Genomic DNA, 13,215 nt, shown 5'->3' on the forward strand with positions numbered 1-13,215 from the left:
ATTACATTGTCAATCAGGCTGGGCTTAGGGGGTGCTATGTTTGAAGACACAGGACCCATTCTGCACATGTGCAGTGTCCGTACCGTACAGGTCTGAAATAGACCTAATATGACTAAATTCAGTTCCTTTTCGACAAACTATATGAGGATTGGAATATGCCAACACAGTTTGTAATGTTAGAGCATTTTGACTATATTTGAAGGGGGCCACAGCATCTAAGATGATGCATTTACCACAATTGGTAATGGCAGCTAACGCCAGGTGAAGGTGGTGTTAACTGCTGTAGCCTATGGTTTACACTCCACAGAAATGACCTGGAGAGAGTACCTTTCGGAACCCTCCCCAGTAACGGTTGACACACAATCCAGTAGCCCACACATCCACAAAGTTCTGCAGGAACCCCAAACAGGAGTGAAGTGACCCCTAATACAATCTCTTCAATCATACACAGCACAGTGGGCGAATGTTCATTTCTTATAACCACACCAATAGTGGCCACAATAAATTACAATTATCTAGTATAAAAACCCAAAAGTTGATAAATATTTCCTTTAAAGTGATCTATTGTAAAGAGTGAATACAGTACACAATGTAATGCAGGACATCGTTCGGTAATAATAACCTTCAGCATATTCCAGTAAAATGAAAGTTCAGAAATATTTTTTAAAAGGCTACTGCAGCTATTAATCATGTGTCAGCTGTCCACCAATGTTTTGTGTAAACGAGGTTTAAATATCAAATGTGATAGAAAGTTTAAAGGTTACGCTGACGGAAATGCACAGACGTTTCAAACAATTACATTCAAACTTCGGCAACGCAAAGCTGGGAAAGTGAAAAGCAAATCTGACAAAATGCTAATCTTTTCCATAAAAAGTGTCTTCTTCTAAACCACACTGGGCCGCAGAAAAGCTGACACCGAAGTTACGAGCCGCCTGTCTAACCAGACAAAACGATGGAGAAAATCTGCTTTCAAACAAGATCATAAATCCTGTGTAGTGCAGGGGACGGAAACCAAGAAACCGCTCAAACCATTTGCTTTTTATTTTTTTTTATAGTTCTGCAAAAGTCTTATTAGCTGCCGATAGCAACGGGATACGAACATTAGGTTGACTCTATTACTGTCGACATGCATTGGGTCGACTACTGAAGGTTGACATGAATTAGGACAACACCTGAAATAGGACCACATGTCTAAGGTCAACAGGGTTGAAAGGTCGACACAAGCATTAGGTCGACAATGGCAAGGTCAACAGTCAAAAGGTCAAAACTAGGTCTTCACGATTTTTTTTTACCCAACATGTGCCAAGAGGCAGTATTTCATGCCCTACCATCCACTAGGGCATGGAATGAGACTAGAATAATATGCCAAGCGCAGCGAGGCACCGTTCCTGAAGCCCATACACTTTGACAGTGACCTATGTCAACATTGCGGACACAGAAACATGAAAAACTCATGTCAACCTTTGTACTGCCGTCCTTGCCAGCTGGTTACTCAGTCTCTCATCCAGACCGACTTCCAATTTACCAGTTGATCCAACACTGAAGATGTTAAGGAAAATTTGTGAATTCCCAAACTTTGCACAAAGAATCGGCCTGTGTATATCTCTTACGTCCTAAACTATGGTCACACCACTGACCCGCAAGCATAGACTGTACAAGAGAAACTGAACAGTAGAAATGATCATAGGCGCTATGCAACAATGAAAAAATATATCTACAATAAAGGAACCTATTGTTAGTGTCGATGTTTACTTTACAAAATTGTGAAAAACTCATGTCAACCTTTTGATGTGTCTACCCTTTTCAATGTGGACATTTTGCTTGTGTCGACCTTGTGCGACCTACTGAATGACAACTTTTTGCCAATGTTGACCTGCAGAATGTCTACCTATTGATTGTCGACCTTTTGATCCACACCTGTTTATTTACCTTCCATTTGATAATACTATACAACGTCCTAACTAAGGGGTTTATTCTAGTTCATTCTTTCTGACAAAATCCTTCTTAGATGGACAAAACCATGTGCACTGCAGGGGGGCAGATGTAACATGTGCAGAGAGAATTAGATTTGGGTGAGTTATTTTGTTTCTGTGCAGGGAAAATACAGACTGCATGATTTTACACTTCAATATAGATCTCACTTTGAAGAAAAACCCCACCCAAATCTAATTCTCTCTGCACAAGTTACATCTGCCCCACCCGCAGTGCACATGTTTTTGTCCATCTAAGAAGGATTTTGTCAGAAAGAATGGACTAGAATAACCCCCTAAGAGCAGCAATTATCTTACTGTATATAGTGTTTTAATTCCATTTATAAAAAAAATGTTGGTACTCTTTTACCTTCTTCTTATATTTAGTATAGTGTTGAATACATTTTTAAAACAGTGAGGCATATCTAATTATCCATGGTAATTTAACGTGAGTGATTGTATAACTGGGAGCTATCCAAACAGCAGGATAAGCCGGCGGGACCTTGTTTTACCGGCCTCAGGCAGGTGAAACATAATCCCTGAGACCAGCACCATTTCCATGTGTGATGGGACTGCAGTCACAAAAACACGCAAATTTTACTGAACCTGCGTATTTATTATGAGAAAATATTTTCTTTTTGGGTGACCTAATAGGACTGGCCCAAAAAAATCAAAAATCAGGGAAAAATCACATTTGCTCCTGATAATTTTTTATACCTAATTGTAATCTCCGCCCTCCATAGTTGTAAAAAAACAGGTTGGGATAATTTGGTCTACAGCATGATGGTCGACAGTCATTAGGTCGACACCATTAAGTTGACATGGGAAAAGGTCGACATGGGTCTAGGTCGACATGTTTCTAGGTCAAAAGGTCATTAGTTCGACAGGTCATTAGTTCGACAATGTCTAGGCCGACAGTCAAAATGTCGACATGGGGTTTTTCACTGTTTGTTGACCTGGATGTCAACACGGTCAACATGGACACAGTTGAAAATTGCACTGCATCCCCTCGCATCGCTCACTGTGCTCGCGATGCGTCGGGCGCGGTGCCTCGCTACGCTCGGCACACTATTTTATTCTCCCGCCACGCTCTAGTGGATGGTAGGGCATGAAATACCGCCTGTCGGCACATGTTGGCTCAAAAAACAGTGAAAAACCCCATGTCGACCTTTTGACTGTCGACCTAGACACTGTCGAAATAATGACCTGTCGAACTAACGACCTGTCGACCTAGAACCATGTCGACCTTTTCATATGTCGACATTTTCTCGTGTCGACCTAATGACTGTCGACCATCATGCTGTAGACCAAATGACCGTATCCCAACTGAAGGCCACGTGAATAATAAATGTAAAAGTTTCAAAAAAATCATGTTGACCCTTCAGTGTGTCGACTACAGCCATGTTGACCATATTATTATGACTGTTTATTTATATGGTGCCACAAGGGTTTTGCAGTGCCTAACAATACATAAATAAGCAAAAACATGAAAACAATGACTTACAGTAGAAAGCAATTACATGGTACACAAAGGCAGTTGCATCAAGGGACAGGACACTGTAGTAATTAGGTGCCGTTGCATGGAGTAAAGAGTTATATTTAGAGAGAGAGAGAGAGAATCACTGTGGGCCAGCACAAGTTGGACCTGATCTCCCTTGAACTTCCCTGGCAGCTCCACGGCAGCTTCTTACATACAGTTTGGGACTTGGTATGCCTGGAAATTTTCAGGGCTGAGCTGCGCTGCAGGAATAGGCATGCCACTGATAAGTAGGTGTGCGCTAGTGGTGCCTAGTGATGGCTCCAGCAGTGCACCACTGGCACACCACCATCTGGGAGCACACCCCCCCCAACCGCACATCACCACCCCCTGACACTGCCCCCCACTGTAATTCACACCCAGCCCTGTTTGGAGAAGTTCAGGGCTGCTTGGGGACACCCAGGAGATCAGGCGCCCAAGCCCCCCCGAGACCAAAGACATCTCGATTGGCCATGAACATCCGAAGCCAGCAGTAGTTCCAGGGGAATCGGGGAGCAGATGCTGCTGTAAAAGAGAAGCTGGCAGTCCATTCAGTGGTGAGTATTTCTGGGGCAGGTTTGTCCTGACCCAGGGAAACCCACGACTCAAGGGGTTAATGTGCCACTTTTACATGCAATTTATCACATGTAATTTATCACATGTTCAAGCACTCCCGGGGAGCTGCCGGGGGACATCAAGGGAAATCAGATGCAATACATTGTGGGTGCTAAAAAGCCCAGTCCGTCACTGTGTGCAGCACGTCCGACCTCTGACCCGATGTGCATGTAACTGCACATCGGGTCAGATGTCAAACACATGCAATTTGGCCACTTTTTACCAGATTTCTCTGCCCGATTTGTCAGAATCGGTTGAAAAGTGTCCAAATTGAACTAGTGTATGGGCACCTTTATTAGATTAGCTGCTGCTGAAGTACATTACTCTTGACATTACTAATACATTGTGCAATGTGAACGAGCAATGATATTACGTTTGCAGAGAATACTTAAAAGGAAACATGGTTTATGCAGTTTATAGACCATAACAATTGTTGACACATTTAACCCTTCGGTTCCAGTGCAGAGTGCAACTGTCCATCGCATCATGTCAGTTTGGAATGAATTACTTCATAAGAGCTTCAGATATTGACAGAGTTTAGATTTTAGAGCAATTTACATTTGAAGCAGCTGTAAGCGATGGGACAGCCGTATAAATCTTGTACACAAGCCAATCTCATTACAATGTGTGAATAACCTGCGTGCCCAACAGTTTCCAATCTAAAAGAAAATCTTGTTTTTTGCCAGTTACGACAACAGGTAATAATACTAAGATGAAAATAATACAAAAGTGAGCATTTTAAAAGATATATAAATGAAAAAAAAATAAAATTATTTAGGGATAAATATTTGCAATGCACAAGTAATAAAAAAGTGTGAATCTGGAGCCAGAGGGGCTATATACAGTAGCTGATCCTGCATTTATCAGCTATATACAGTAGCTGATCCTGCATTATCACTGGTAATGATTTCATACATGGGGCAAGTGGGCAGTGTGAGTGTGACAGGTAGCTAGCCATGACACGTGCTTAGAAATGAAGAGTAAGTAGACAGAGGGGATAAGGGAGGTGCAGGAGTGCAGTGATAATAAATCAGGCTTACAGCTGTTGCAGCAACAAGTGTCATGCATGCGATCAATGAGACACTGACAACCTGGTATATATACATGACAACCTGGCTGGTATATGCATGAAACCACACCGACACTAAAAGACACAAGTGTCAACCTATGAGAGGGGATGTGCAGAGTGACTTTTAGGATGACATGCAGGGGGAGGGGGAGCAGCCAGGACCTCTAGTCTCCTCACAGCAGCACCACACAGAAAGTTTGCCCACTACTGCACGGTGGTGGAAGAAGGGGGGTGAGTGGGGGGGGGGGCTGTTCTCTGCCACATGATAGATGTATGGGCAGGAGAGGGATGTGTGGTGGCAATATCTCTTAGTGCGGGCGGGGAGGAGAGGGATAAGAGTTTATTTTTTTGTCATCTTCCCCAGACAGCTACTCATTCATCCAGATCACAGCTAAAAAAAAAAAAAAAATTAAAAAATAAAAATCTCCTGGTGGCAGAAATGAGCAGTCTCGGCTGAGCGGCGGCAGAGTCGCCCGCCTGTGAAGGCAGAGAGAAATTGACTAATTAGCAATGCGCACTAAAACTTGACGGTTCTTTATAGAGAGAGAGATGAGAGAGGGATGAGGGAAGGGAGGAGGAGGAGGAGGGGGGCACTCGCTTTCCCCCCTTTCTTTCTTCCAAAGATGTTGGAAATCGCAGTCATTTACGCTCGGCAATTTTTACAATAGCCTTGAGCCATAATTTTGCGCGGCTCCTCAGCATCCATCCCCCTCGCATGGTCTCTCACCACCGGCCATGCACGACCGTCTCTCTCCCCAACCGTGCATTTCCTATTACTCTCGTTACGACTCACTGAGCCCCAGGCCCAAGGATAATGATGTGTTGTTTCTTGCTAGCATAATTTGTCACACGTACATTTTTTCCCCCCTTCTTCTTGTTCTCTTGCAGAAAGCTCTGCTCAGTCTCCCTCTCTGCTGCTGCTGCTGCCTGCTCTGTGCTGCTTCCTGCTCCTGCTCTGCTGCCGGTGACAGCAGCCCCCCATGCTCCCATACACACACACATACAGTATATACTGCACATCTATATACTACTGTTGTCAGCCCCATGATGAGCTGATGTGCGGGAGAAGGAGCAGTGCAGCACACTGACTGGAGTTTGGGAAGAAGAACAAGAAGAAGGTTCCCCTCCCCTGGAACACGCTGCAGACCTGTATAGAGGGAAGGAGTGGAATTATCCCATTGGGGTGCCAGGCTGAAGTGATCCCTGGACTTTGGCATCTGGTTGGCAGCAGGTAAGTTGTGCTGTCTGTGTGCATTGTGTGTCTGTGTGCTGCTGCTTCCTGGGTGTACAGCACCGTGCAGCTGGCTGTAGAGGTACAGCCTGGAATTGTTTACACCAAACTCTAAATTAGAGAAAGCAGGGAAGGAAGGGAAGGGGAGGGGGAAGTGTCCGGCTGCAGGGGACAGCCAGTGCCTGTCTGCTGGAGAGGGGGAGACAGTAACCTGGGATGCTACAAGCACCGTTAACCCCTAGGCTACCAGGCTGGCATGTGCAGGTGCTCATGCAATGGTCCCCCCGGAGCAGAGGTGCAGAGCCTCATACCCAGCACACAGGTGAGATGCCCCACTACAGGCTCTGCTTACCTGGCAGCCAGCAGCAGCTATAGGAGCAGCCCCTTCCCTCTGCTAGGACAGTGCTCCATGGTCTGCACTTGGTGCTATGTAGCAGGTGCAGGCAGGAGAGGGGCGTGTGACACACTGGGCACTCTCCCTATGCACTGGGCACTCTCCGGCTGGCATAGCTTGTACAGATCCCACATCTCAGACAGCAGCCCCTGCCAAGCAGCAGACTGGGGACCCCTAAAATCCCGGCATCATACAGAAATGCCAGGGCTATAGTCTCTACATGTAACTACTGGGCTGGCTACACTGGGAATGTACACAAAGTATGTGTACTCTCACAGGGGCAGCAGCAGCCTGCATCCCCACCTATGACATTCTCACCTTTGGCATCCCCACCTAGGGCATATCCGCGTATGACATCCCCACCTATGGCATCCCCACCTATGGCATCCCCACCTATGACATTCTCACCTATGGCAATCCCACCTATGGCAATCCCACCTATGGCATTCCTACCTATTGCTTCCCCACATATTGTATTTCTGCTAATTATGGCATATCACGTTGAAGCATCAGACAGAGTATCTGTGGGACAGTCAGGGCTCCTAGTTGCCGGCCCTCTTGGCCGGCAGGCAGCCGAGGGGTGGCACAGGGGTCTGCCTGGTGGATGGGGGCTCTAGACACAGTATGATGGTAGCAGGTGTGTGTCCCTGGGCAGCTCAGCATCGGTACCAGGATGGGAGGGATCTCCAATGTCATCACTCCTGAACTTATACAGGTTGGGCAGCGCTGGAACCTGAGACCTGACTGGCAGTGGATATAGATATGTACTAGAGGGTCACCTTAGTTTGAATTTAATTGGACAACAAAGAGTATTATCATATATGTGTGTGTGTGTGTGTGTGTGTGTGTGTGTGTGTGTGTGTGTGTGTGTGTGTGTGTATATATATATATATAGATAGACACACACATTTATATATATATATATAGATATATAGATAGATAGATAGATAGATAGATAGATAAGAGCATAGAGAGAGAGATTTTGAGTGTTTGTGTCGCACACACAGACATATATAAGTTGAAACGGAAGTTGATCTTGTCCTTATGTTTCCCATACATTGTCCAGATTAAGACTTTTAGCAATTTTGATACTAAATTTTATTAGAAACCAAGTTTATGACGAAGACAGTTATGCTACTCATCATGGCAATGGATAGAACCTCCGCAAACACCTGCATACATTTATTTTGCATATCACTGTTTGACATAAAGTAATAGTATTATTTTATTCTTCAATAAAGCAAGGTTTAAATGACTATTTTACCAAATAAATGTTCACGTTATTTCATATTTGTTATTGATAACTTGGAGTGGCTTATCTGTTCCCAGCACATGTAAGCACCGTTTGTTTATCCCATAAGCTACTGTAGGGCGAGAGTGATAAAACAGGTGAAGTTTCTCAAACTGTATCCAGCTGTTTATATCCCCGTAGCCATTGGCTTGTACTCAATATATTTATATTCTCACTCACACGCTTGTATGCAAACATACTGTATGCAGGTGTGACGTTTCCCATCAACTGATTCTACACAGGAATTTTTTTTAAAAAGGCAGCAAAACACCTGAATAAAGTATGCATAGGGAGCTCTATCTATTTCTCTCTCTCTGTATGTACAGTATGTATATATATGTATTTTTTGCTGTATGTCCTAACCTTTGTGTTATCTGAGTCTTGATTTCCTATTGGTTGCTGCAGACACTGTCATTACAAGATGCAGGTGTCCATAATGTATGTTACTGAGATAATATCGCTGATGAAAAAGTGGAACTTGTAATGTTTGCTAGGTGTAGAATTTTATGGTTCCGTGTAATGTGATAGACACTTATTATTTACTTTTTTCCATTAAACCATCCCATTATAAATGTCCTTTTTATTAAAATGCTTTATATTGGTAAAAAAAAACTTGCAGCATCTGAAAAATTTCTAGTTTAAAATTATAATTTGTTTTTCTCAATGAAAATGACTAAATATTTGTTTTTTGTTCATTTTCCTATTAGGTTGCACGTGAGGCCCGCCATGTCCAGATCGGGGGACAGGACTTCCACCTTTGACCCGAGCCACAGCGACAATCTATTGAACGGCCTGAACCTTCTTTGGCGGAAACAGCTCTTCTGTGATGTAACCTTGACTGCCCAAGGACAGCAGTTCCACTGCCATAAGGCTGTACTTGCATCCTGCTCCCAGTACTTTAGATCACTCTTCTCAAGTCACCATGGCCAAGATGGTCTGTCGTCTGTCCAAAATGACCAACAACAGCAGTCAGAGGAGCCTGGAACACCCTCCTCTTCTCCAGATGATAAGCTGATGGTTAGCCCTAGGGCTATCAATAACCTGGTTTTGCAAGGGTGTTCCTCAATAGGCCTACGTTTGGTCCTGGAGTATCTTTACACGGCCAACGTAACATTGTCTTTAGATACAGTTGAGGAGGTATTATCAGTCAGCAAGATATTGCACATTCCTCAGGTGACAAAGCTTTGTGTTCAGTTTCTCAATGACCAGATATCTGTGCAGAACTACAAGCAGGTGTGTAAAATTGCAGCTCTGCATGGCCTAGAAGAGACCAAGAAGCTGGCCAATAAGTATTTGGTGGAGGATGTGTTGCTGCTCAACTTTGAAGAGATGCGTTCCATGCTGGACTCTTTACCACCTCCTGTGGAGTCTGAGCTTGCCCTCTTTCAGATGTCTGTACTTTGGCTGGAGCATGACAGGGAAACTCGCATGCAGTATGCCCCAGATTTGATGAAGAGGCTTCGCTTTGCTCTCATTCCTGCTCCAGAGTTGGTGGAGAGGGTACAGTCAGTGGACTTTATGAGGTCTGACCCAGTATGCCAAAAGTTACTGCTGGACGCTATGAACTATCACCTGATGCCTTTCAGACAGCACTGCAGGCAGAGCATGGCCAGCAGGTGAGGCCTTTACTTATGCATGCCCATACCAGCTATTTCAGTATGTTCTTTTAATTCTGCCATAGTCATTATCATAAGGAGACGTCATTATCACCTTTTTTATTTTTTCATTTACAAATAACCCAACAAATTTTTAGCATTCATTATTATCATAACAAATAGCGCATTACTGTAGTTATGTGTTATGTAGTTATGTGGTCATGTGTCAGGCTTTACAATATTATTGTTATTATTAATAATAATAATAACTGAAATACTAGTACAAATGGAGCCGGCTCCATCTTTGCAGTGGATGGTGATTCTCCCGCCATCCATCGCTAGCAGCCGGCTACCGCCAGGGGCGCGCGGGCACGAGATGTTTGCGCACCCCGTGACAACGGAGCTTGGCGGGGGTCCCCACGGCCTCCCTCATCGTTGCCATGCACGTCTCAGTGTCTATCTCCGGCGCATGCCAGAGGGCCGAGCGCCGGGCAAAGATTAATCTGTATAATAACTGAGTAGTGCAAAAGTTATAGTACAGTACTGTAAATAAAATGACTTAAAATTTATTTTTGAACAAAATTTATACTGAATCAAGTGTTTTTAGTGAAATTCTATTTATTCTTAAACTCTGTAATGCTTTTTCACAGCCTTACAAGACCTCTGACATATGAGCAGGTATTTTGACACACTGATTAGGAAGTATTTGCTAATCAATCAAAATATGCCAGCTATCTGTTAACCCTAACCACCTACAGCATCTAGATTTTTCTTGTGTTAAAACTTCAGTATACTGTCCAGTACTGTATATTTGTTTTGATTTCTCTGTATTTTTTGAGATCTAAAAATAAAACGTAATCAAAAATTTTTTCCAATTGCCAATAAACCAGTCTGTGGAAAAGTTGACCAGCCCTCCTATAATTTGTATTCCATAAATTTTTAGTCTCATTAGTACACTTGTGAATGCCACTGGTTATTTGCATTTGTAGTCAATAGATTGCCTTTTTGTATTATTTTATGTTTTCATACATATACACAATAATATGTTACACATTAGTCGTATGGAACTATTGGAGTGTGTTAATCATGACCCTTGAACCCAAAAAGCATTGGCTCTTCAGGAGTATAAAGGTTCATTCAATTTACATCCCTGACCTATTTATATAATTAAATAACAGTATAACTTTTATTATCATAGACGAGCATGCAGTATTTCTAACTACACCATTTATCATTGCTGATATCAAAGGACAAAACTAGCACCCAAGCAATTAATGCTTTCTATTTCTTTATGTGTGTTCATTTATTTTCCAGCTACTTGAAATATGCAGAGATTTGCTTTTTAAAACAAAAAAAATGTTTTATAATGTTTCATATGGAATAATAACACTGTAGGCGCCTAATTTCTGAATTTTTTTAAAAACTGCAACTGTACACATTTAAGAGCAAATGCCCGATTTATAAGTAACATATTTTTTAAAAAAATTCCCTGAATTATGTAATAAAACAGCTACTATTCTATAATTTTTGAAGTAATTTAAAGACTCAGAGGAGATGTTGCCTCTATTTTTAAGGAGTAAGACATGTAGGAAAAAAATGCGAAGATTGGGGAGACTTGTATGGAGTTTGATAGATCATCATACTAGTATTAGTTACGTATACAAATGTAAAAACAAAATATCATTTTGCGGTACAATAGAATATAATAATCAACAAAGGGTGGAGTCACATATTTCAAGACTTTCTTATTTCTAATAGGATCTGCAAAAAAAAAAAAAAAAACGTTTTGCTACAGCAATACCTACTCAGCCACAAGGGGTAGGAGCACATATGTAAAAACGTACTGATTTATAAGAGAATCCACTCATCTTTTTTATCTACACTAATGTGTGCTCAGTCTCAGTGGGATAGGGCACATATCTGAAGACATTGTTGATTTATGAGGGAATCTGCAAATCTTTTTAGCTATGTGCTCAGGCACAAGTTGTGGTGCCCATATTGAATAATTATCATCTTTCATTCTTAAAATGCATCAGAGTTTTGGCAATGACATAAGGGAATATATAAAGTAACAGTGAAACTTGAAATATCAAAGGTTCAGTAATTGTAAAATGTGTTATCATTGGAATAATACAGAGCAGTAATCAGGCAAACTAGGTAGGATGTGCAACTCACTTTGATCTGGATGTACTATTACTAAAATGTGGTAAACCCCCTAAAACTGCCGTTTCCGGAGGTTTTCCGCAATATTTATGGATCCCCATATGTGTTAGAAAGGTCTTAATGCAGATGTTGGAGTTAAGGCCCATACACACTGGGCGATTTTGAGCTGAAGCTCAGTTTTGTCGTTTGAGCTGCTTTCAACTCAAAAGCTGCCCAGTGTGTACAGGGCAGCTATGAGCGGTGAGTGCTGATGCACGCTCCTGCATAATCGCCGGTGTCTGGCGCTTATCGGATGGTATTACCAGACGATAAGTGATGGGGTGGACATTTTTCCATAGTGTCCTGCTATGGAAAGTCACCCCTGGCAAAATCGTTTAGACGGGTGAAAATATTTTCAGCCAATCGATTTATCCTATCATCACTGTCCATACACTCTGGTCAAAATCTCCCAGTGTGTATAGACCTTTACTGAATTCTGTACTGCTGCAGTGTCCCCACATCATCAAGTTTCTTAAAACTTAACTTCTGTAGAAGAACTGTACCAGAGGGTAACTATTACTGCATAGCAGCTATACAAAATGTGAATATACATGCCCATAGCAGTTGGATGTATTAAAATCCTATTACGAGACATGATACATCCTGACACGTATCTTGACAGGCAAGTAGGGGTGAGTCACGTTTAAGGGATGGCAGTCCACCAGTCTATGAGTCTGTACCCAAAAGACAGTGGGCAGTATTCAATAAGGCTGATTTGCCATGTTCTACGGCGAATGTGTGCTATTTTCATGCTCTAAGGTGAATCTTGTTACTGAAAAAGTGAATCACCCTATTCAACGTGCAATATTCGGCAACGGCGAACAGTGAATGACGGACAATTCACCGTCCGATAGTCTCTGCAATTCGCTGTGGTTTTTCAATGGGTTTTTCAATGTGATTCGCTGTGAGTGTATTCAATGATCAGATGGCAAATTGCTTTCTAAGTGATTTTCGCCGTGTGTCACGTGTAGAAATCGCCATCTTTTTATGGTGAACTGGAATGTGAAGTTTTAAAATAAAGTTGTTGTTTTTTTAATTTGGTGTCAAAAAATCAGGACATGAATATATATTTAATTTAAAAAATTATAATTATTTTTTTACACATAACAGTCAGCAGGGGCCCGAGAGCTGCTCATTAGATATTCATATATTCACTGCTCCCGGACATTACATATGCACGATCGGGAGCAGTGCAAGCGGCTCCCTACCTGCGTCCCCTGCTAGCTCTCCTGGGGGGCAGATTGTGCTGCCTGGGGAGCCCTCCTCCCCCCCACATACATTCTGGGGCAGGCAGGGAGACTTCCATCTCCCTGCCTGCCACCGTCCCCCGGC

The 13,215-nt window shown here is 42.7% G+C and overlaps 1 protein-coding gene across 4 annotated transcripts in view; it reads left to right on the top strand.

Moving 5' to 3' along the window:
• KLHL14 (kelch like family member 14) overlaps nt 1-13,215 on the top strand; it is a 92,306-nt gene that overhangs the window by 6,212 nt on the left and 72,879 nt on the right. Inside the window, exons 1-3 of one of the 4 annotated variants that reach the window (XM_083187457.1) lie at nt 5,332-5,401; nt 6,059-6,401; nt 8,794-9,702. In XM_083187457.1, coding sequence (XP_083043583.1) covers nt 8,813-9,702 — 890 coding nt within the window. In that variant the 5' untranslated portion in view covers nt 5,332-5,401; nt 6,059-6,401; nt 8,794-8,812. Of the gene's footprint in view, nt 1-5,331; nt 5,402-5,594; nt 6,402-6,584; nt 6,724-8,793; nt 9,703-13,215 lie in introns of those variants that run through there. The other 3 variants (XM_083187458.1, XM_083187456.1, XM_083187455.1) reach the window with 3 other exon arrangements.

The sequence above is a fragment of the Crinia signifera genome, chromosome 5 (genome assembly GCF_055691185.1).
Source record: "Crinia signifera chromosome 5, ASM5569118v1, whole genome shotgun sequence".
Taxonomy (NCBI): domain Eukaryota; kingdom Metazoa; phylum Chordata; class Amphibia; order Anura; family Myobatrachidae; genus Crinia; species Crinia signifera.